The sequence below is a fragment of the Gadus morhua genome, chromosome 22 (assembly GCF_902167405.1).
Source record: "Gadus morhua chromosome 22, gadMor3.0, whole genome shotgun sequence".
In the NCBI taxonomy this organism is placed as follows: Eukaryota; Metazoa; Chordata; class Actinopteri; order Gadiformes; family Gadidae; genus Gadus; species Gadus morhua.
The window spans coordinates 664,087-686,785 of NC_044069.1; the positions used below are offsets into that span (position 1 = coordinate 664,087).

General features: G+C 51.8%; 1 protein-coding gene across 5 annotated transcripts in view; it reads right to left on the bottom strand.

Moving 5' to 3' along the window:
• Window positions 1-6,042: 6,042 nt before the first annotated feature.
• chd4a (chromodomain helicase DNA binding protein 4a) overlaps window positions 6,043-22,699 on the bottom strand; it is a gene marked incomplete at its 5' end in the record, with an annotated part of 38,029 nt that continues 21,372 nt past the window's right edge. For 2 of the 5 annotated variants that reach the window (XM_030347337.1, XM_030347336.1), the window contains 16 exon segments: window positions 6,043-6,387; window positions 7,610-7,800; window positions 9,100-9,295; window positions 9,585-9,717; window positions 9,993-10,101; window positions 11,878-12,078; window positions 12,376-12,441; window positions 12,537-12,837; window positions 13,143-13,276; window positions 14,935-15,100; window positions 15,795-15,939; window positions 17,345-17,478; window positions 17,631-17,722; window positions 17,867-17,956; window positions 20,602-20,779; window positions 20,944-21,116. In XM_030347337.1, coding sequence (XP_030203197.1) covers window positions 6,373-6,387; window positions 7,610-7,800; window positions 9,100-9,295; window positions 9,585-9,717; window positions 9,993-10,101; window positions 11,878-12,078; window positions 12,376-12,441; window positions 12,537-12,837; window positions 13,143-13,276; window positions 14,935-15,100; window positions 15,795-15,939; window positions 17,345-17,478; window positions 17,631-17,722; window positions 17,867-17,956; window positions 20,602-20,779; window positions 20,944-21,116 — 2,324 coding nt within the window. 5 annotated transcript variants of the gene reach the window in all.

Genomic DNA, 22,699 nt, shown 5'->3' on the forward strand with positions numbered 1-22,699 from the left:
GGGTGACACTGTCGATATTTATCAAATAAAACATAGGGGGTAACACTGTTGTTTTTTATTGGTCGTCATGAAAAAAAACATAAGGGGTAACACTGTCGTTTTTTATTGGTCGTCATGAAATAAACATAAGGGGTAACACTGTCGTTTTTTTATTGGTCGTCATGAAAAAAAACATAAGGGGTAACACTGTTTTTTATTGGTCGTCATGAAAAAAAACATAAGGGGTAACACTGTCGTTTTTTTATTGGTCGTCATGAAAAAAAACATAAGGGGTAACACTGTCGTTTTTATTGGTCGTCATGAAAAAAACCATAAGGGGTAACACTGTTTTTTATTAGTCGTCATGAAAAAAAACATAAGGTAACACTGTCGTTTTTTTAAAAAAAACACAAGGGATAACACTGTTTTTTATTGGTCGTCATGAAAAAAAACATAAGGGGTAACACTGTCGTTTTTTTATTGGTCGTCATGAAAAAAAACATAAGGGGTAACACTGTTTTTTATTGGTCGTCATGAAAAAAAACATAAGGGGTAACACTGTCGTTTTTTATTGGTCGTCATGAAAAAAACCATAAGGGGTAACACTGTGTTTTATTGGTCGTCATGAAAAAACCATAAGGGATAACACTGTTTTTTATTGGTCGTCATGAAAAAAAACATAAGGGGTAACACTGTCTTTTTTTTATTGGTCGTCATGAAAAAAACATAAGGGGTAACACTGTTGTTTTTTATTGGTCGTCATGAAAAAAACCATAAGGGGTAACACTGTTGTTTTTTTATTGGTCGTCATGAAAAAAAACATAAGGGGTAACATCGTTTTGTATTGGTCGACATGAAAAAAACCATAAGAGGTAACACTGTTTTTTATTGGTCGTCATGAAAAAAAATATAAGGGGTAACACTGTTGTTTTTTATTGGTCGTCATGAAAAAAAACATAAGGGGTAACACTGTCGTTTTTTATTGGTCGTCATGAAAAAAACCATAAGGGGTAACACTGTTTTTTATTGGTCGTCATGAAAAAAAACATAAGGTAACACTGTCGTTTTTTTAAAAAAAACACAAGGGGTAACACTGTCGTTTTTTTATCGGTCTTCATGAAAAAAACTATAAGGGGTAACACTGTCATTTTTTATTGGTCATCATGAAAAAAACCATAAGGGGTAACACTGTTTTTTTATTGGTCGCCATGAAAAAAAACATAAGGGGTAACACTGTCGTTTTTTTATCGGCCGTCATGAAATGACGATATTTATTTGATAAATATCGACAGTGCTACCGTAACACAGTCGATATTTATCAAATAAAACATAGGGGGTAACACTGTCGTTTTTTATTGGTCGTCATGAAAAAAAACATAAGGGGTAACACTGTTTTTTATTGGTCGTCATGAAAAAAAACATAAGGGGTAACACTGTCGTTTTTTATTGGTCGTCATGAAAAAAACCATAAGGGGTAACACTGTGTTTTATTGGTCGTCATGAAAAAACCATAAGGGGTAACACTGTTTTTTATTGGTCGTCATGAAAAAAAACATAAGGGGTAACACTGTCTTTTTTTTATTGGTCGTCATGAAAAAAACATAAGGGGTAACACTGTTGTTTTTTATTGGTCGTCATGAAAAAAACCATAAGGGGTAACACTGTTGTTTTTTTATTGGTCGTTATGAAAAAAAACATAAGGGGTAACATCGTTTTTTATTGGTCGACATGAAAAAAACCATAAGAGGTAACACTGTTTTTTATTGGTCGTCATGAAAAAAAATATAAGGGGTAGCACTGTTTTTTTCTTTTGGTCATCATGAAAAAAAACATAAGGGGTAACACTGTTGTTTTTTATTGGTCGTCATGAAAAAAAACATAAGGGGTAACACTGTCCTTTTTTTATTGGTCGTCATGAAAAAAAAAATAAGGGGTAACACTGTCGTTTTTTATTGGTCGTCATGAAAAAAAATATAAGGGGTAACACTGTTGTTTTTTATTGGTCATCATGAAAAAAAACATAAGGGCTAACACTGTCGTTTTTTATTGGTCGTCATGAAAAAAAACATAAGGGGTGACACTGTCGATATTTATCAAATAAAACATAGGGGGTAACACTGTTGTTTTTTATTGGTCGTCATGAAAAAAAACATAAGGGGTAACACTGTCGTTTTTTATTGGTCGTCATGAAATAAACATAAGGGGTAACACTGTCGTTTTTTTATTGGTCGTCATGAAAAAAAACATAAGGGGTAACACTGTTTTTTATTGGTCGTCATGAAAAAAAACATAAGGGGTAACACTGTCGTTTTTTTATTGGTCGTCATGAAAAAAAACATAAGGGGTAACACTGTCGTTTTATTGGTCGTCATGAAAAAAACCATAAGGGGTAACACTGTTTTTTATTAGTCGTCATGAAAAAAAACATAAGGTAACACTGTCGTTTTTTTAAAAAAAACACAAGGGATAACACTGTTTTTTATTGGTCGTCATGAAAAAAAACATAAGGGGTAACACTGTCGTTTTTTTATTGGTCGTCATGAAAAAAAACATAAGGGGTAACACTGTTTTTTATTGGTCGTCATGAAAAAAAACATAAGGGGTAACACTGTCGTTTTTTATTGGTCGTCATGAAAAAAACCATAAGGGGTAACACTGTGTTTTATTGGTCGTCATGAAAAAACCATAAGGGATAACACTGTTTTTTATTGGTCGTCATGAAAAAAAACATAAGGGGTAACACTGTCTTTTTTTTATTGGTCGTCATGAAAAAAACATAAGGGGTAACACTGTTGTTTTTTATTGGTCGTCATGAAAAAAACCATAAGGGGTAACACTGTTGTTTTTTTATTGGTCGTCATGAAAAAAAACATAAGGGGTAACATCGTTTTGTATTGGTCGACATGAAAAAAACCATAAGAGGTAACACTGTTTTTTATTGGTCGTCATGAAAAAAAATAAAAGGGATAACACTGTTGTTTTTTATTGGTCGTCATGAAAAAAAACATAAGGGGTAACACTGTCGTTTTTTATTGGTCGTCATGAAAAAAACCATAAGGGGTAACACTGTTTTTTATTGGTCGTCATGAAAAAAAACATAAGGTAACACTGTCGTTTTTTTTAAAAAAACACAAGGGGTAACACCGTCGTTTTTTTATCGGTCTTCATGAAAAAAACTATAAGGGGTAACACTGTCATTTTTTATTGGTCATCATGAAAAAAACCATAAGGGGTAACACTGTTTTTTTATTGGTCGCCATGAAAAAAAACATAAGGGGTAACACTGTCGTTTTTTTATCGGCCGTCATGAAATGACGATATTTATTTGATAAATATCGACAGTGCTACCGTAACACAGTCGATATTTATCAAATAAAACATAGGGGGTAACACTGTCGTTTTTTATTGGTCGTCATGAAAAAAAACATAAGGGGTAACACTGTTTTTTATTGGTCGTCATGAAAAAAAACATAAGGGGTAACACTGTCGTTTTTTATTGGTCGTCATGAAAAAAACCATAAGGGGTAACACTGTGTTTTATTGGTCGTCATGAAAAAATCATAAGGGGTAACACTGTTTTTTATTGGTCGTCATGAAAAAAAACATAAGGGGTAACCCTGTCTTTTTTTTATTGGTCGTCATGAAAAAAACATAAGGGGTAACACTGTCCTTTTTTTATTGGTCGTCATGAAAAAAAAAATAAGGGGTAACACTGTCGTTTTTTATTGGTCGTCATGAAAAAAACTATAAGGGGTAACACTGTTTTTTGTTGGTCGTCATGAAAAAAAATATAAGGGGTAACACTGTTGTTTTTTATTGGTCATCATGAAAAAAAACATAAGGGGTAACACTGTCGATATTTATCAAATAAAACATAGGGGGTAACACTGTTGTTTTTTATTGGTCGTCATGAAAAAAAACATAAGGGGTAACACTGTCCTTTTTTTATTGGTCGTCATGAAAAAAAACATAAGGGGTAACACTGTCGTTTTTTATTGGTCGTCATGAAAAAAAACATACGGGGTAACACTGTTTTTTATTTGTCTTCATGAAAAAAAACATAAGGGGTAACACTGTCGTTTTTTATTGGTCGACATGAAAAAAACCATAAGGGGTAACACTGTTTTTTATTGGTCGTCATGAAAAAAAATATAAGGGGTAACACTGTTGTTTTTTATTGGTCGTCATGAAAAAAAACACAAGGGATAACACTGTCGTTTTTTTATTGGTCGTCATGAAAAAAAACATAAGGTAACACTGTCGTTTTTTTAAAAAAAACACAAGGGATAACACTGTTTTTTATTGGTCGTCACGAAAAAAAACATAAGGGGTAACACTGTTTTTTATTGGTCGTCATGAAAAAAAACAATAATGGGTAACACTGTGTTTTATTGGTCGTCATGAAAAAAACCAAAAGGGGTAACACTGTTTTTTATTGGTCGTCATGAAAAAAAACATAAGGGGTATCACAATCGTTTTTTTATTGGTCGTCATGAAAAAAACATAAGGGGTAACACTGTCGTTTTTTATTGGTCGTCATGAAAAAAACCATAAGGGGTAACACTGTTTATTATTGGTCGTCATGAAAAAAAACATAAGGGGTAACACTGTCGTTTTTTATTGGTCGTCATGAAAAAAACCTAAGGGTAACACTGTTGTCTTTGTAAAATATAATATAAGCGGTAACACTGCCGTTTTATATTGGTCGTCTTGAAAAAAAAAAAGGGAAATAATAGAAATACACACATACATTTTAATGTCATGTATATCCTCTTTATTGATGATTGATCATTATGTTTTGTCATCGCCTCAGTGTTGCAGCGGAGTGCACTCTGCCTAACCCACTGGAGACCGCGACTCAATTTCTGTGGAAAACACAATATCTTTAATTTTAAACGTAATGCTATCATGTCTATAGCACTGCCATATATCACCTCAGATATAATTAAATTACAAATCTCAGTGGGAAGTGGAGAGAGCTGTGAGCTAAGCCCCTGGAGGAAGGGTTAGGGTTATTGGTAATTTTTCTTTACCACCTTCTTTCAAGGAAGGTGCTCTCCTTGAAAGAAGGTGGTAAAGTGCACCAAAGACACAGCCATGTTCCAACTGCGGGATCTGTTTGCGAGTGGTGGTGACGTATATCATACACGTCGAAAGCAGCGGGAGTTGTAGTCCACAAAGCGCCCCACACAAAAACTAACCGTATCAAACTCCTACCCGCTAAATTAGTTTTCTTTGCATGAAAAATCATCATTTAAATCCACAAACAACATATGTGTAATCCGGGGCATATAAAGACTGGGATCAGAAAATAATTACTTTCTCTCCATTGACTCCCATTCATTTTTTTCGCCCCTCAGTTTGGGCTCCGTCGGCGGGCTGCAGTCAGGGGCTTCTCCCTGGAGTGGTAGCCAGAGAAAGCCGTACCAACACCCGCCTGCAGGGGGCGCCAGAGAAAGGGGCCGACAGAGCTGTCGGCCTCCGACTAACAACGGAGCGCAGCATCAGGCCCGCGGTGCTTTAACTGGGATCATCTGCTGCCCCGGTCGGTGGCACCCAAGTGCCCTTGAGCAAAACATGGCTTCAGATCTGATAAAACCTTAATCACCATTAACCGACTAAACGGCCTCAAGATAATGTGAACCTTCCATCGCAGCGACGCAGCAGCGAGGCCTGTGATTGGTCCGCTCACTGAAAACCGACGCGGAACCAAAGCAGGTGCAGGACTGTGGGAGGCGTCTGCGTGGGACCATCGCCGCTCTGGAGCCCGTCGTAGCAGCTGGGCGGGGGGAGCCACCGCTGGAGGGGCGGAGCCACAGCTGGAGGGGCGGAGCCATCGCTGGAGGGGCGGAGCCATCGCTGGAGGGGCGGAGCCACAGCTGGAGGGACGGAGCCACCCTGACCGAAGGATCCATGACCCCCATTCAGCACCAAGCACTCATCCAGGAGACGGAGGTCAGAGGTCAGCAAGAGCAGGTCTGGGTCAGGGGGACCACCCTGGGGCCCCCAATGACCCCTCCCTCTAGAGCCCCCCCCCTCTGTACCAAGTAACAAAACACACGCTACACTTTATTACATTTTTTATTTAGGTCCCAAAAAAACCATCATAATAACATTATATCAATAATATTAATACAGAACTTGAAAAAAGGAGAGAAATAAAAATAATAGCTTTTGAGTCAAAGCCTCAGAGTGGATGGAGGGGGCGGGGCTTAGCCGCCGTAGCTCCGCCCAGTCCGTTTGGATTCCAAAACGATAGTAAAAAAATCCAAGTTGAACAGGACGTGTCTGTGGGGTCAGCGGCGAGCTGTCCATCATTCGCTGTGCACCAATAAGGAATGTTGAGGCAAGGAGGGCGGGGTCTAACGAGGTGAGGGCGGGGCAAACAGTAGGCTACTGTTGAGACATCTGCAAAGAAACAAGTAGGAAGGAAACGTCAGTCTCTGATTGGACCTCCACGGCAAACAAAGTACGGTGTGTGTGTGTGTGTGCGTGCGTGCGTGCGTGTGTGTGTGCGCACGCTCCTACCTGTGGCTGTGTGTGTGCGGGGGGCTGGGGGGTGTGTTGTGTTGTGTTGTGGTGTTGTGCGCTCTACCTGAGGCTGTGTGTGCGTCGGGGGCGGGGCCGGGGGGGTGTTGTGTTGTGGTGTTGTGCGCTCTACCTGAGGCTGTGTGTGCGTCGGGGGGGGGCCGGGGTGTGTGTTGTGTTGTGTTGTTGTGTTGTGCGCTCTACCTGAGGCTGTGTGCGTGGTGGGGGGGGCCGGCGGGTGTGTTGTGGTGTTGTGTTGTGCGCTCTACCTGAGGCTGTGTGTGCGTCGTGGGGGGGCCGGGGTGTGTGTTGTGTTGTGTTGTGGTGTTGTGCGCTCTACCTGAGGCTGTGTGTGCGTCGGGGGCGGGGCCGGGGGGGTGTTGTGTTGTGGTGTTGTGCGCTCTACCTGAGGCTGTGTGTGCGTCGGGGGGGGGCCGGGGTGTGTGTTGTGTTGTGTTGTTGTGTTGTGCGCTCTACCTGAGGCTGTGTGCGTGGTGGGGGGGGCCGGCGGGTGTGTTGTGGTGTTGTGGTGTTGTGCGCTCTACCTGAGGCTGTGTGTGCATCGGGGGGGGGCCGGGGGGTGTGTTGTGGTGTTGTGTTGTGCGCTCTACCTGAGGCTGTGTGTGCGTCGTGGGGGGGGCCGGGGGGTGTGTTGTGTTACCTGAGGCTGTGTGTGCGTGGTGGGGGGGGCCGGCGGGTGTGTTGTGGTGTTGTGGTGTTGTGCGCTCTACCTGAGGCTGTGTGTGCGTCGGGGGCGGGGCCGGGGTGTGTGTTGTGTTGTGGTGTTGTGCGCTCTACCTGAGGCTGTGTGTGCGTCGGGGGCGGGGCCGGGGGGTGTGTTGTGTTGTGGTGTTGTGTTGTGGTGTTGTGCGCTCTACCTGAGGCTGTGTGTGCGTCGGGGGCGGGGCCGGGGGGTGTGTTGTGTTGTGGTGTTGTGCGCTCTACCTGAGGCTGTGTGTGCGTCGGGGGCGGGGCCGGGGGGTGTGTTGTGTTGTGTTGTGTGGTGGTGTTGTGCGCTCTACCTGAGGCTGTGTGTGCGTCGGGGGCGGGGCCGGGGGGTGTGTTGTGTTGTGGTGTCGTGTTGTGGTGTTGTGCGCTCTACCTGAGGCTGTGTGTGCGTCGGGGGCGGGGCCGGGGGGTGTGTCTCCGGCGCCCTGCTGGCCAGTCGACTCAGGATGTTCCTCTCTGACATCTGCAGCCGCACGGCGACGGGCGGGATGCGGGCGATGGTCGCCGGGAGGCGCGTCACGTCCGCCTTCATGTCACTCAGCAGCTCCTCCAGCTGCTTCAGCACTGGGGGAGGGGGGCAGGGTGAGACGGGCACTCTGAGGGGGGGGGGGGGGGCAGGGTGAGACGGGCACTCTGAGGGGTGAGACGGGCACTCTGAGGGGGGGGGGGGGCAGGGTGAGACGGGCACTCTGAGGGGGGGGGGCAGGGTGAGACGGGCACTCTGAGGGGGGGGGGCAGGGTGAGACGGGCACTCTGAGGGGGGAGACGGGCACTCTGAGGGGTGAGACGGGCACTCTGAGGGGGGGGGGCAGGGTGAGACGGGCACTCTGAGGGGGGGGGGCAGGGTGAGACGGGCACTCTGAGGGGGGGGGGCACTCTGAGGGGGGGGGGGGCAGGGTGAGGGGGGGGGCACTCTGAGGGGTGAGACGGGCACTCTGAGGGGGGGGGGCAGGGGGAGGGTGAGACGGGCACTCTGAGGGGTGAGACGGGCACTCTGAGGGGGGGGGGGAGGGTGAGACGGGCACTCTGAGGGGTGAGACGGGCACTCTGAGGGGGGGGGGGGGCACTCTGAGGGGTGAGACGGGCACTCTGAGGGGTGAGACGGGCACTCTGAGGGGGGGGGGTAGGGTGAGACGGGCACTCTGAGGGGGGGGGGGGGGGCACTCTGAGGGGTGAGACGGGCACTCTGAGGGGGGGGGGGAGGGGTGAGGGGGGCACTCTGAGGGGGGTAGGGGGGCTCTCTGAGGGGGGGGGGTAGGGGGGCTCTCTGAGGGGGGCTCTCTGAGGGGGGGGGGTGAGGGGGGCTCTCTGAGGGGGGCTCTCTGAGGGGGGGGGGGGGTGAGGGGGGCTCTCTGAGGGGGGGGGGGGGTGAGGGGGGCTCTCTGAGGGGGGGGGGGGGTGAGGGGGGCTCTCACCCACAGAGAGAGAGAGGGGGGGGCTGACTCATGAAGACCGGCGCTCCTTTCTGCTTAACCTCCTTACCTTATATAACTGACCCTAGGGGGCGGGGCCCCAGGGCGTGGTCAGCGGGGGGGCGGGGCCCCAGGTCATGGTCAGCGGGGGGGCGGGGCCCCAGGTCGTGTTCAGCGGGGGGGCGGGGCTCCAGGGTGTGGTCAGGGGGCGGGGCCCCAGGGCGTGGTTAGGGGGCGGGGCCCCAGGGCGTGGTCAGGGGGCGGGGCCCCAGGGCGTGGTTAGGGGGCGGGGCCCCAGGGCGTGGTCAGGGGGCGGGGCCCCAGGGCGTGGTCAGGGGGCGGGGCCCCAGGGCGTGGTCAGGGGGCGGGGCCCCAGGGCGTGGTCAGGGGGCGGGGCCCCAGGGCGGTCAGGGGGCGGGGCCCCAGGGCGTGGTCAGGGGGCGGGCCTCACCTTTGTGCAGCACTGCGTTGGCGGGCTTGTTCCCGGACATGGACTCCTTGCTGAGGTGCTGGTGGGACTCGGCCAGACACTCCACCTCGCTGAAGCGTGTGTTCAGCGCCATGGACGGGTGGGAGGGGTCCTCCGACATGTTGAGGTAGGCCGCCCGGCGCAGCTGCTCCTCGATCACCAGGGCCTGCTCCAGCAGCTGGGGGGGGGGGGGGGGGGGGGGCACGGTTACACACTGCTACACACACCAACACACTGCTACACACACCAACACACTGCTACACACACCGCTCAGTGAGGATGGAGAGCGAGTGAGTTTAACGACTCACTGACTGAACTCATTAGGCCGTCCTACAGAGGCCTGACTGAGTTAACCCCACACACACACACACACACACACACACACACACACACACACACACACACACACACACACACACACACACACACACACACACACACACACACACACACACACACACACACACCTTGAAGCGCCGGGCCAGGAACTTGTTCTTGATCTCCAGGAAGTTGCCGCGGTTGATCTCGCCCTTGAAGGGCTCGTTGAGGATGGCGTAGCGGACGTCGTTCTGGATGTCCTGCCAGCGCGCGTAGCCGTGTCTGGGGCGGGAGGAGTCATGGAAACAACAGACACGCACACATCTGGAAGCACACACACACACGCTGTTCATATTCTGAAGGATTCCTCTCTTGATCTGAGACGTTTACTTCGGCCTCAGATGATGTTTCTTCTAATCTAAAGGGGTGGGGGTTCCACTCCCGGTAGTGACTCAGTGGTAGAGGAGGCACCAGCAGGCCTGGGGTGGGGGTTCCAGTCCCGCTAGTGACTCAGTGGTAGAGGAGGTGGGGGTTCCACTCCCGGTAGTAAAGGATACTGTATGATGCCGGCCAGCAGCCAGTAGTCGTGGCGACGGTGCCAGATCTCGTTGGTCTTCTTGGTTACCGTGGCAGCACGCTCCTCGTTCTGCCACAGGGAGTGCAGCTCTGCAGAGAGTGAGACAGGGTGAGACTCGGTGAGGGGGTGAATGTGTGTGTAGATGCATGTGTGCGTCTGTATGTAGAGCTGAAACGATTCATCGATTGATTCGAATAATTCGATTACAAAAAAGGATTGATGAATTTTTCTTGCCTCGAGTCATCGTTTATTTAATTTTACAGCTGAGGTCACAGTTTTCCGCACGGACAATTTTTAGTGTGACACAACCGGCGCATACGCCACCCACAGAACGGACAGACGTGGCATGTTTTGACTTGTTTAGGGGCTAACATTAGCACTTGCTAAAATGGAAGACATGAGCGAAAATAGTGAGGACAGCCAAACGGGCAGGAGAAAGCGACAGCGAATGTCCAAGGTTTGGGATCATTTCACGTTGAACATTAATGAGAAGACCGTGGTGTGTGTCCACTGCAAGACCGAGCTGGCGTACCACAGCAGCACGACGTCCATGCTGCAGCATCTCAACAGAAAACACCATTCTACTCTGCAGACCGCCGACTGAATGGGAAAGTAACTAAATTGGTACTTTGGTAGAAAATATGGTTTGCTACTCCATGCATTTTTGAAATAAAAAAAATTGATTTTTCAAAAAAAGGAAACAAATTGGTTGTTCATTATTAATTGACCTGTGTTATTTTCTCATGTTTATTTATAATTACTTTTCAATTAAGCAATGTATGTTTTATCCGATTACTCGATTAATCGATGGAATAATCGGTAGAATAATCGATTACTAAAATATTAGATAGCTGCAGCCCTATCTGTATGCATGCGCATGTGCTTATTTATGGGCATGTGTATATGTATATCCGTGCGTTCGTATATACGTGTGTACTAGGGATGGGCGTGAGAAATCGATTACTCGAGTACTCCTCGTTACAAATGAACTCGGTTGGTGGACAGGCAAACTCGAGTTTGCATATACACACACAAACAAAGTTTTCTGAAGCAAATGTATCAATTCTCTGTCTGCGCCACTGACGCATGCCGTGGGCACAAAGCAAATTAAATGTATCCATTTCTGTGTGGCGCGTTCCGTGCCGTGTGCAGGCACGCCAGAATTCAAAAAGTTAAGAGATGGCGGTTAAAGCAAAGCGCAGCGAAGAATTGAAATACTTTAAAGAAATAGGAGATCATAAGGTGAAATGTACAATATGCCGAGCGAAATCGAGCTACCAGAGTACTACGAGTACCATGCGGCAGCATATGCTCCTGAAACACAACGGTGAGTTCGGGAAAGCAGACCCGCAGCAACCAAGTGTGTCGGCTATTTTCACCGCCGCAAGACGCAGCTGTAATCCCGGGCGTGTAGAGAAGATCACAACGCTGAGTATTTCCATAGTCCATTTGCTGCCGTTTTATTTGCAGCTTTAAATTATTTGCAATGGTTAGGCTACTTGTTTAGTTTGTTTTTTTAAACTGTTACAGGCCTTGGTTCGACGTGATTTAAATTGTGAGACGCATATTTATTTTGTAAGGAAAATGTGTTTTGAACGCAAAAATAAATAATGAATACTCTGATAACTCTGAGTGTTTTGATGGAGAATAAGCATTACATGTTTGGTTGGTAATATTGCCGTTCATCATCGGGCCTGCCGCCTATTCCTGCTGCAGATGCGTTGCATTCTAAAAATAGATTTGTTTTAACGAGTACTCGATTGATCCTCGAGGAATTCCGTCGATCACTCGAGTTTGGAATTGACTACTCGTGCCCATCCCTAGTGTGTACATACCTCTGCGTGTGTGTGTGCGCGTGTGTGTACCTGTGAAGCCTCCGTCGGCGATGTTGAACATGAACCGGGTCTTGGCCTTCTTCTTCTCCTCTGAGATCACAGAGACCACGCCCCCTGTAGCTCCGCCCACTGCAGCCACGCCCCCTGTGGCCCCGCCCTCCTTACTGCTGTCCCCGTTCTGCAGCTTTGGCCCCTCCTCCACCTTCACCACCTCCTCCACATCCTTGTCTTCTGTGGGGGGGGGGGGGGGAGGAGAGTGTTAATTGACCTCTGCTGGAACACACACACACACACACACACACACACACACACACACACACACACACACACACACACACACACACACACACACACACACACACACACACACACACACACACACACACACACCCACCCCCTTGTGGGGCTCCAATAAGAGCCACTACCATGACCACTCCAGCCGTCTGACACACTCCTCTGTGTGTGGGGATGTTCAGTCTCTCGCCCCCCCCCCCCCCCCCCCCCCCCCCGAGGTGCTGCTCCTCCTACCTTTCTTGTCTTCTGCTGCAGGAGTCGTGTCCATCTTCTCCACCTTGTCCTCCTTCTTGTCCTCAGCTAGAGGGACGGACAGACAGACGGACAGGTTAATGCCACTGCTGATGTGCCCGTGTAAACATGAACCTGGTGATCACCGTGGAGAGCAGCCTCACCTTTGACCTCGGGCTCGTCGGCCTTAACCTCTGACCCCTCCTCCGTCGCGGCCTCAGGGCCCTTCTCCTTCTCTCCCGCCTCCACGGCCTTCCCCGAGACATCCTTCTCCTCCTCCTTCTTCTTCTTCTCCCCCATCTCCTCCTCCACCTCTTCGTCCTTCTTCTCCTCGCTCTCCTCCGCCACCACCTCTCCGTTGAGCTTGTCCGTCTCCATGGGCTCCTCGCCGTTCTCCTCCTCGTCCTTCTCCTCCCGGGCCGCTGAGGGCGGAGTCTTCTCCTCGTCGTCAGGGATGGAGATCACCTGGGGGTCACAGCGGACGCTCAGTACCACCTCCTCCCCCCCGGGCCGTACCACCTCCTCCCCCCCGGGCCGTACCACCTCCTCCCCCCCGGGCCGTACCACCTCCTCCCCCCGGGCCGTACCACCTCCTCCCCCCCGGGCCGTACCACCTCCTCCCCCCGGGCCGTACCACCTCCTCCCCCCGGGCCGTACCACCTCCTCCCCCCGGGCCGTACCACCTCCTCCCCCCGGGCCGTACCACCTCCTCCCCCCGGGCCGTACCATCTAAACAAACCACAGTTGGGTGGGGGAGCTCCGATGTTTACCTCGTCTGTTTTGCTCGACTCCTTCCGCTCCTTCTCTCCCTCCGTCTCCTTCTTCACCTCCTTCTCTCCCTCCGTCTCCTTCTTCACCTCCTTTTCTCCCTCCTTGCCAGCTTCGTCCGATTTGGATTCGTCGACTGAAGGGACATTGTGAGAACAAGCAGACCATGAGCGAACACACACACACACCTAAAGGAGCGTGTGCAGGGGTGTGTGTACCTGTAGCAGGGGTGTGTGTACCTGTAGCAGGGGTGTGTGTACCTGTAGCAGGGGTGTGTGTACCTGTAGCAGGGGTGTGTGTACCTGTAGCAGTAGTGTGTGTACCTGTAGCAGTAGTGTGTGTACCTGTAGCAGGGGTGTGTGTACCTGTAGTAGTAGTGTGTGTACCTGTAGCAGGGGTGTGTGTACCTGTAGCAGGGGTGTGTGTACCTGTAGCAGGAGTGTGTGTACCTGTAGCAGGAGTGTGTGTACCTGTAGCAGGGGTGTGAGTACCTGTAGCAGGGGTGTGAGTACCTGTAGCAGTAGTGTGTGTACCTGTAGCAGGGGTGTGTGTACCTGTAGCAGGAGTGTGTGTACCTGTAGCAGGGGTGTGTGTACCTGTAGTAGTAGTGTGTGTACCTGTAGCAGGGGTGTGTGTACCTGTAGCAGGGGTGTGTGTACCTGTAGTAGTAGTGTGTGTACCTGTAGCAGGAGTGTGTGTAGCTGTAGCAGGAGTGTGTGTACCTGTAGCAGGGGTGTGTGTACCTGTAGCAGGGGTGTGTGTACCTGTAGCAGGGGTGTGTGTACCTGTAGCAGGGGTGTGTACCTGTAGCAGGGGTGTGTGTACCTGTAGCAGTAGTGTGTGTACCTGTAGCAGGGGTGTGTGTACCTGTAGCAGTAGTGTGTGTACCTGTAGCAGGGGTGTGTGTACCTGTAGCAGGGGTGTGTGTACCTGTAGCAGGGGTGTGTGTACCTGTAGCAGGGGTGTGTGTACCTGTAGCAGGGGTGTGTGTACCTGTAGCAGGGGTGTGTGTACCTGTAGTAGTGGTGTGTGTACCTGTAGTAGTGGTGTGTGTACCTGTAGCAGGGGTGTGTGTACCTGTAGCAGGGGTGTGTGTACCTGTAGCAGGGGTGTGTGTACCTGTAGCAGGGGTGTGTGTACCTGTAGCAGGGGTGTGTGTACCTGTAGCGGGGGTGTGTGTACCTGTAGCGGGGGTGTGTGTACCTGTAGCGGGGGTGTGTGTACCTGTAGCGGGAGTGTGTGTACCTGTTGCGGGGGTGTGTGTACCTGTAGCAGGGGTCTGTGTACCTGTAGCAGGGGTCTGTGTACCTGTAGCAGGGGTCTGTGTACCTGTAGCAGGGGTCTGTGTATCTGTAGCAGGGGTCTGTGTACCTGTAGCAGGGGTGTGTGTGTACCTGTAGCAGGGGTGTGTGTACCTGTAGCAGGGGTCTGTGTCTCTGTAGCAGGGGTCTGTGTACCTGTAGCAGGGGTCTGTGTATCTGTAGCAGGGGTCTGTGTACCTGTAGCAGGGGTCTGTGTACCTGTAGCAGGGGTCTGTGTACCTGTAGCAGGGGTCTGTGTACCAGTAGCAGGGGTCTGTGTACCTGTAGCAGGGGTCTGTGTATCTGTAGCAGGGGTGTGTGTACCTGTAGCAGGGGTGTGTGTGTACCTGTAGCAGGGGTGTGTGTACCTGTAGCAGGGGTGTGTGTACCTGTAGCAGGGGTATGTGTACCTGTAGCAGGAGTGTGCGTACCTGTGGCAGGGGTACGGTACCTGTGGCGGGGGTGTGCGTACCTGTGGCGGGGGTGTGCGTACCTGTGGCGGGGGTGTTGGGCTGCGTGTCGGCGGGGGTCCCGGTGGAGGGGGTCTTCCCGGGGGAGTCGGGCAGGGCGGCGGCCGCGGCGGCGGCCCTCTTGTTCTCCTCCAGCTCCGCCATCCAGGGCATCGACCACTGGCCGTTCACGTGCTCAAACTCCTGGACCTGAGGGGGGGGGGCAGGGGTCAGCAGGGGGGCAGCAGGGGGACCCCAGAAAGGGGGACCCCCAGACGGTCCTAGCAGGAGGACCTCCATCTCGGTACATCTGGTCGTCCCTCCCTCCTGCCCCGCCTCCCACCTCTCGGTTGTACATCAATACTCTTTATTTTATATCAGGAAGTCTCCGGTGCTAATGACGCTAATGCTAATGACGTGTTCTCTATGGGGGGAGGAGGAGGAGGAAGAGGAGGAGGAAGATGAAGAGGAGGGGGAGGGGGAAGAGGAGGGGGAGGGGGGAGGGAGAGGGGGAGGGGGAAGAGGAGGAGGAAGAGGAAGAGGAGGAAGAGGGGGTGGGGGAGGAGGAGGAGGAAGAGGGGGAGGGGGAAGAGGAGGGGGAGGAGGAGGAGGGGGAGGAGGAAGAAGAGGAAGGGGAAGGGGAAGAGGAAGAGGAGGGGGAAGAGGAGGGGGAGGAGGAGGAAGAGGAGGGGGAAGAGGAGGGGGAAGAGGAGGAGGAGGAAGAGGAGGAGGAAGAGGAGGAAGAGGAGGGGGAGGAAGAGGAGGGGGAAGAGGAGGAGGAGGAGGAGGAGGAGGAGGAGGAGGAGGAGGAGGAGGAGGAGGAGGAGGAGGAGGAAGAGGAGGAGGGGGAGGAGGAGGAGCAGGAGGAAGAGGAGGAGGAGGAAGAGGAGGGGGAGGACCTTACCTTCTTGCGGATGAGCGACATGACGCCGATGCGTGTGAGGACGTGTTGCCGTGACAACCCTTCCCGGGGAACGCCGTCGGCGAAGGTCTCGGCCCCGTCGGCGCCTGGTTCGCAGAGATGCCTCATGAACAGAGAGACGTACGCCCTGCAGACAGGGGGGGGGGGTTAGAGAACGCTCCCACTAGTGATGAACAGAGAGACGTACGCCCTGGGGGGGGGGGGGGGGTTAGAGAACGCTCCCACTAGTGATGAACAGAGAGACGTACGCCCTGGGGGGGGGGGGGGTTAGAGAACGCTCCCACTAGTGATGAACAGAGAGACGTACGCCCTGGGGGGGGGGGGGGGGTTAGAGAACGCTCCCACTAGTGATGAACAGAGAGACGTACGCCCTGCAGACAGGGGGGGGGGGGTTAGAGAACGCTCCCACTAGTGATGAACAGAGAGACGTACGCCCTGGGGGGGGGGGGGGGTTAGAGAACGCTCCCACTAGTGATGAACAGAGAGACGTACGCCCTGGGGGGGGGGGTTAGAGAACGCTCCCACTAGTGATGAACAGAGAGACGTACGCCCTGCAGACAGGGGGGGGGGGTTAGAGAACGCTCCCACTAGTGATGAACAGAGAGACGTACGCCCTGGGGGGGGGGGGGGGGGGTTAGAGAACGCTCCCACTAGTGATGAACAGAGAGACGTACGCCCTGGGGGGGGGGGGGGGGGTTAGAGAACGCTCCCACTAGTGATGAACAGAGAGACGTACGCCCTGGGGGGGGGGGGGGGTGAGAGAACGCTCCCCCTAGTGATGAACAGAGAGACGTACGCCCTGGGGGGGGGGGGGGTTAGAGAACGCTCCCACTAGTGATGAACAGAGAGACGTACGCCCTGGGGGGGGGGTTAGAGAACGCTCCCACTAGTGATGAACAGAGAGACGTACGCCCTGGGGGGGGGGGTTAGAGAACGCTCCCACTAGTGATGTCACCAGAGGGGGTTCTGACCCGGCTGTGACGGCTAACCCCCCCCGGCCCGCTGCGAGGGCAACGCCTTCACTTCACATTAGTGTCACTCCACTCTGGGTGCTCTACAGGGAACCGGTTTGATCTGGTTACTCCGTATTCAACTGGTTTGATCTGGTTACTCCGTATTAAACCGGTTTGATCTGGTTACTCTGTATTAAACCGGGTTGATCTATTTACCGATGTGTTAATCCGGTTTCCTCTGGTTCCCCGTGTGTTAAACCGGTTTCCTCTGGTTCCCCGTGTGTTAAACCGGTTTCCTCTGGTTCCCCGTGTGTTAAACCGGTTTCCTCTGGTTCCCCATGTGTTAAACCGGTTTCCTCTGGTTCCCCATGTGTTAAACCGGTTCCCTCTGGTTCCCTGTGTGTTAAACCGGTTTCCTCTGGTTCCCCTTGTGTTAAACCGGTTTCCTCTGGTTCCCCGTGTGTTAAACCGGTTTCCTCTGGTTCCCCGTGTGTTAAACCGGTTTCCTTTGGTTCCCCGTGTGTTAAACCGGTTTCCTCTGGTTCCCCGTGCGTTAAACCGGTCGGAGGCGGTCCTTACTTGAACTCCTTCTCAGACTTGCCCCTGAGGTCGCGTACGAGCCACTGGGTGGTGAAGGCGTCCTGGGGGGGCATGCCGTAGCGCATCACCGCGTTCAGGAACGCCTTCCGCTGCCGCGAGTTGAAGCCCAGCACCTGGTGGGGTCAGAGGTCAGGAGGGTGGCTAGCACACGGCTGGCTAGCACACAGCTAACGACTAGCAACAATCTAACTGCACGAGCTACAAATGTACTATTCATTTCTTTACGATTAAGTAAGTGTTGCAAGGAGGAGGAGCAGGAGCTCACCTCGATGTTGCCGCCCACCCTGGCCAGCAGGGGGGGCAGTGGTTTGTCTTTATCGCCCCTCAGGCCCTTCCTGTTCGGCCTGCGGGAGTTGGCTGCAGAGGACACACACACACGCGTTAGACACACCACACACACCACTACACACTATAACGGCGGGCCTGTAGGACGGTGCTGCTGCACCAGGTGCTGCTGCACCAGGTGCTGCAGGTGCTGCAGGTGCTAGGACCTCTGCTTACCTTCTGTCCGCTCATCAAAGTCCTCGTCTCCTTCCTCCGACGCCACGGAGTAATCTGATTGGCCGTCCGACTGGTCGTCCTGCCAATCCGCTGCAAGCAGGAATTAGATGCAGTGTTTGTTAAAGACGTCGACCCCCCATTGAGACACACCCTTTAGGACAGACCCACCCTGACCCCCACTGAGACACACCCTTTAGGACAGACCCAGACCCCCACTGAGACACACCCTTTAGGACAGACCCACCCTGACCCCACTGAGACACACCCTTTAGGACAGACCCACCCTGACCCCACTGAGACACACCCTTTAGGACAGACCCAGACCCCCACTGAGACACACCCTTTAGGACAGACCCACCCTGACCCCACTGAGACACACCCTTTAGGACAGACCCACCCTGACCCCCACTGAGACACACCCTTTAGGACAGACCCACCCTGACCCCACTGAGACACACCCTTTAGGACAGACCCACCCTGACCCCACTGAGACACACCCTTTAGGACAGACCCACCCTGACCCCACTGAGACACACCCTTTAGGACAGACCCACCCTGACCCCCACTGAGACACACCCTTTAGGACAGACCCACCCTGACCCCACTGAGACACACCCTTTAGGACAGACCCACCCTGACCCCACTGAGACACACCCTTTAGGACAGACCCACCCTGACCCCACTGAGACACACCCTTTAGGACAGACCCACCCTGACCCCCACTGAGACACACCCTTTAGGACAGACCCACCCTGACCCCCACTGAGACACACCCTTTAGGACAGACCCACCCTGACCCCCACTGAGACACACCCTTTAGGACAGACCCACCCTGACCCCACTGAGACACACCCTTTAGGACAGACCCACCCTGACCCCACTGAGACACACCCTTTAGGACAGACCCACCCTGACCCCACTGAGACACACCCTTTAGGACAGACCCACCCTGACCCCACTGAGACACACCCTGTAGGACAGACCCACCCTGACCCCACTGAGACACACCCTTTAGGACAGACCCAGACCCCCACTGAGACACACCCTTTAGGACAGACCCACCCTGACCTGCTGGACCAGACCCCACCTACCCTAACCCAGACCCAGACCCCACTAGGGCTGTCAAAATTTCTCAAAAATGACATTCGAATGTTCGTTTGGAAAAAAAACACGAATTCGAACTATTCGAATATCTGGTTGCCTATTTTACGCAGTTGCCGTCAATATGTCAATAATGCGACAAAACCATGGTTCAAATTAGTGGGATATATATATATCCTATAAACAGCCCAGTAACGTGGAGGCCTAATCATGAAAAGCCACAACTTTGTATCGCTTGCATTTCACCACCACACCTGCAAGCGCGCAAACTATAGTAATCTGAAGAAGACGCCCGCTTCTGAATGTTACAAAGTATGCTAGTGGTAACGTTCCTTGCTTTGCTTACCATTTATCGAGAAGGCCTATTAAAATCGATAAAGAAAAAAATGCATGTCGCCTACGTCTTCCACCATGCCAGCGAAAGGGCCAGCACTACGCACCGTTCGGATTCATGAAAAAAAAGCTGTCTCGGACTTTGCCGAGAACATTGCGTTATAGCAGCTTTCACCAGCCAGACTACTAGCTCCCTGAGCTCTACTTCGGATGCTTATTGAATGGCATAGCCGAGCTGGAATACCTATATCCAAGTACGGAAACCCCGAGGGGATAAAATACATTCGCTCTTCACAATACTAGTCTGTTACACTTGTACCGCGGGAGTGTTTTTTCACATTCGAATATTATGAGGGACATCGCGAACAGACAGAGGCTCATTCACAAAGCAGATAGAGGCGCTTGTACCGCGGGAGTGTTTTTTCACATTTGAATATTAATTTTCACGTTCGAATTCGCGTTTTTGGATACATTTCGAACGAATATTCGAACTTCGAATATTCGTTGACAGCCCTAGACCCCACCTACCCTAACCCAGACCCCACCTACCCTAACCCAGACCCAGACCCCACCTACCCTAACCCAGACCCAGACCCCACCTACCCTAACCCAGACCCAGACCCCACCTACCCTAACCCAGACCCAGACCCCACCTACCCTAACCCAGACCCCACCTACCCTAACCCAGACCCAGCCTAACCTAACCCTCAACACCTCCTCCTCAACACCACCTCCTTCACCACCACCCCCCTCCTCCTCCTCCTCACCTCCACCACCCCCCTCCTCCTCCTCCTCCCCTCCCCACCAAGGTGTCCGGTGGAGCCCTCCCCAGCTTCTATTGGTCTGAACTACGGGCCTCATGGTCCCACCTAACCTCCCCCCAGAAGACAGCTGGACACACACACACACACACACACACACACACACACACACACACACACACACACACACACACACACACACACACACTTCCCTGCAGCTCTGAGCCAGTGGGTAATGTAGGCATTGTGGGTAATGTAGGCATTGTGGGTAATGTAGGCATTGTGGGTAATGTAGGCATTGTGGGTAGTGGAGTCAAGCTCAGAGGTGAATTAACTGGCTTGTGAGCAGGTTCATGCTTGGTGTGGGCACGTCTGATTTTGGTGCATCTGTGAGTGTGTGCACATGGATGAGTGTGGATGAGTGTGTATGAGTGCGTGTGCGTTGAGTGCTTCTGGGCGCGGGGTGAGTGTGCGTGTCTGCGTGCGTGTCTGCGTGCGTGTCGAGTGTGCGTCCCCTACGTGTGTGTCTGCGGTTCCCACCTCGGTCCTCCTGGGAGCCGTCGTTGTAGTTGACCTGCTTGCGGATCCTCTTGCCCTTGCCCAGGTTGCGGGCCAGGTCCTCCTGCTGCTGCTCGTAGTGGTGGCGCAGCAGCTTCTCCCAGTAGTCCGGGTCCACGCTCTCCTCCTGCTTGATGATCTCCCTCTGCACCTCCTCCTCCTGGGGGGGACGAGGTCCAGTTAACCAGAGGGACGTAGCGGGAGCTATGGGTGCTGCTAACCTAGTAAACCTTGACTATCACAGTAACCCGCCAGCAGCTGCCTCGACTGACGGCACAGACACACGTCATTAAGATCAGGTAGGGGTCGTCGTGCTCCTCTTACCGCCTCGTCCTCGTCCTTCACCACGTACTGCGCCACCTTGAAGGAGCTCAGGTACTCGTTCATGCTCTGGACCTCCGTGTCCTCCGTGGCGCTCTGGTTGCGGTCCAGCAGGCGGTCGATGGCCTTATCGTCGTAGTGGATCACACTGCTGTCCTCCTCCCTGTCCACGCCGCCTGCAGACAGTAGAGACACACACTGTAACACAACCCCTAGACACACTGCAACACAACCCCTAGACACACTGCAACACAACCCCTAGACACACGGTAACACAACCCCTAGACACACTGCAACACAACCCCTAGACACACTGTAACAACCCCTAGACACACTGCAACACAACCCCTAGACACACTGTAACACACACACGGTAACACAACCCCTAGACACACTGTAACACAACCTCTAGACACACTGCAACACAACCCCTAGACACACGGTAACACAACCCCTAGACACACGGTAACACAACCCCTAGACACACGGTAACACAACCCCTAGACACACGGTAACACAACCCCTAGACACACGGTAACACAACCCCTAGACACACGGTAACACAACCCCTAGACACACGGTAACACAACCCCTAGACACACGGTAACACAACCCCTAGACACACGGTAACACAACCCTAGACACACTGTAACACAACCCCTAGACACACGGTAACACAACCCCTAGACACACGGTAACACAACCCCTAGACACACGGTAACACAACCCTAGACACACGGTACACAACCCCTAGACAACAACGGTAACCAACCCCTAGACACACTGCAACACAACCCCTAGACACACTGTAACACAACCCCTAGACACACTGTAACACAACCCCTAGACACACTAACACAACCCCTAGACACACTGTAACACACACACGGTAACACAACCCCTAGACACACTGCAACACAACCCCTAGACACACGGTAACACAACCCCTAGACACACGGTAACACAACCCCTAGACACACGGTAACACAACCCCTAGACACACTGTAACACAACCCCTAGACACACTGTAACACAACCCCTAGACACACTGTAACAACACCTAGACACACACTAACACAACCCCTAGACACTGTAACACAACCCCTAGACACACTGTAACAACACCTAGACACACTAACACAACCCCTAGACACACTGTAACACAACCCCTAGACACACTGTAACACAACTCCTAGACACACTGTAACACAACCCTAGACACACTGTAACACAACCCCTAGACACACTGTAACACAACCCCTACACACACGGTAACACAACCCTAGAGACACACTAGAGCTCTCTAGGAACTAGTTTGAACTTCTAATCCATCTTAGCTCCATGTAGGGAGGCTATCAACGTGTGGCGGTCGGCCAAAAGTATCAGAGAGAAGATGAGGTTCTGATAGGAGCTGTGAAACCAGAGTGGGAGTAGCAAAGGAACTAGTGTCACAGGAACTGGTTTGATAGGAGCTGTGAAACCAGAGTGGGAGTAGGAGTAGCAAAGGAACTAGTGTCACAGGAACTGGTTTGATAGGAGCTGTGAAACCAGAGTGGGAGTAGGAGTAGCAAAGGAACTAGTGTCACAGGAACTGGTTTGATAGGAGCTGTGAAACCAGAGTGGGAGTAGGAGTAGCAAAGGAACTAGTGTCACAGGAACTGGTTTGATAGGAGCTGTGAAACCAGAGTGGGAGTAGGAGTAGCAAAGGAACTAGTGTCACAGGAACTGGTTTGATAGGAGCTGTGAAACCAGAGTGGGA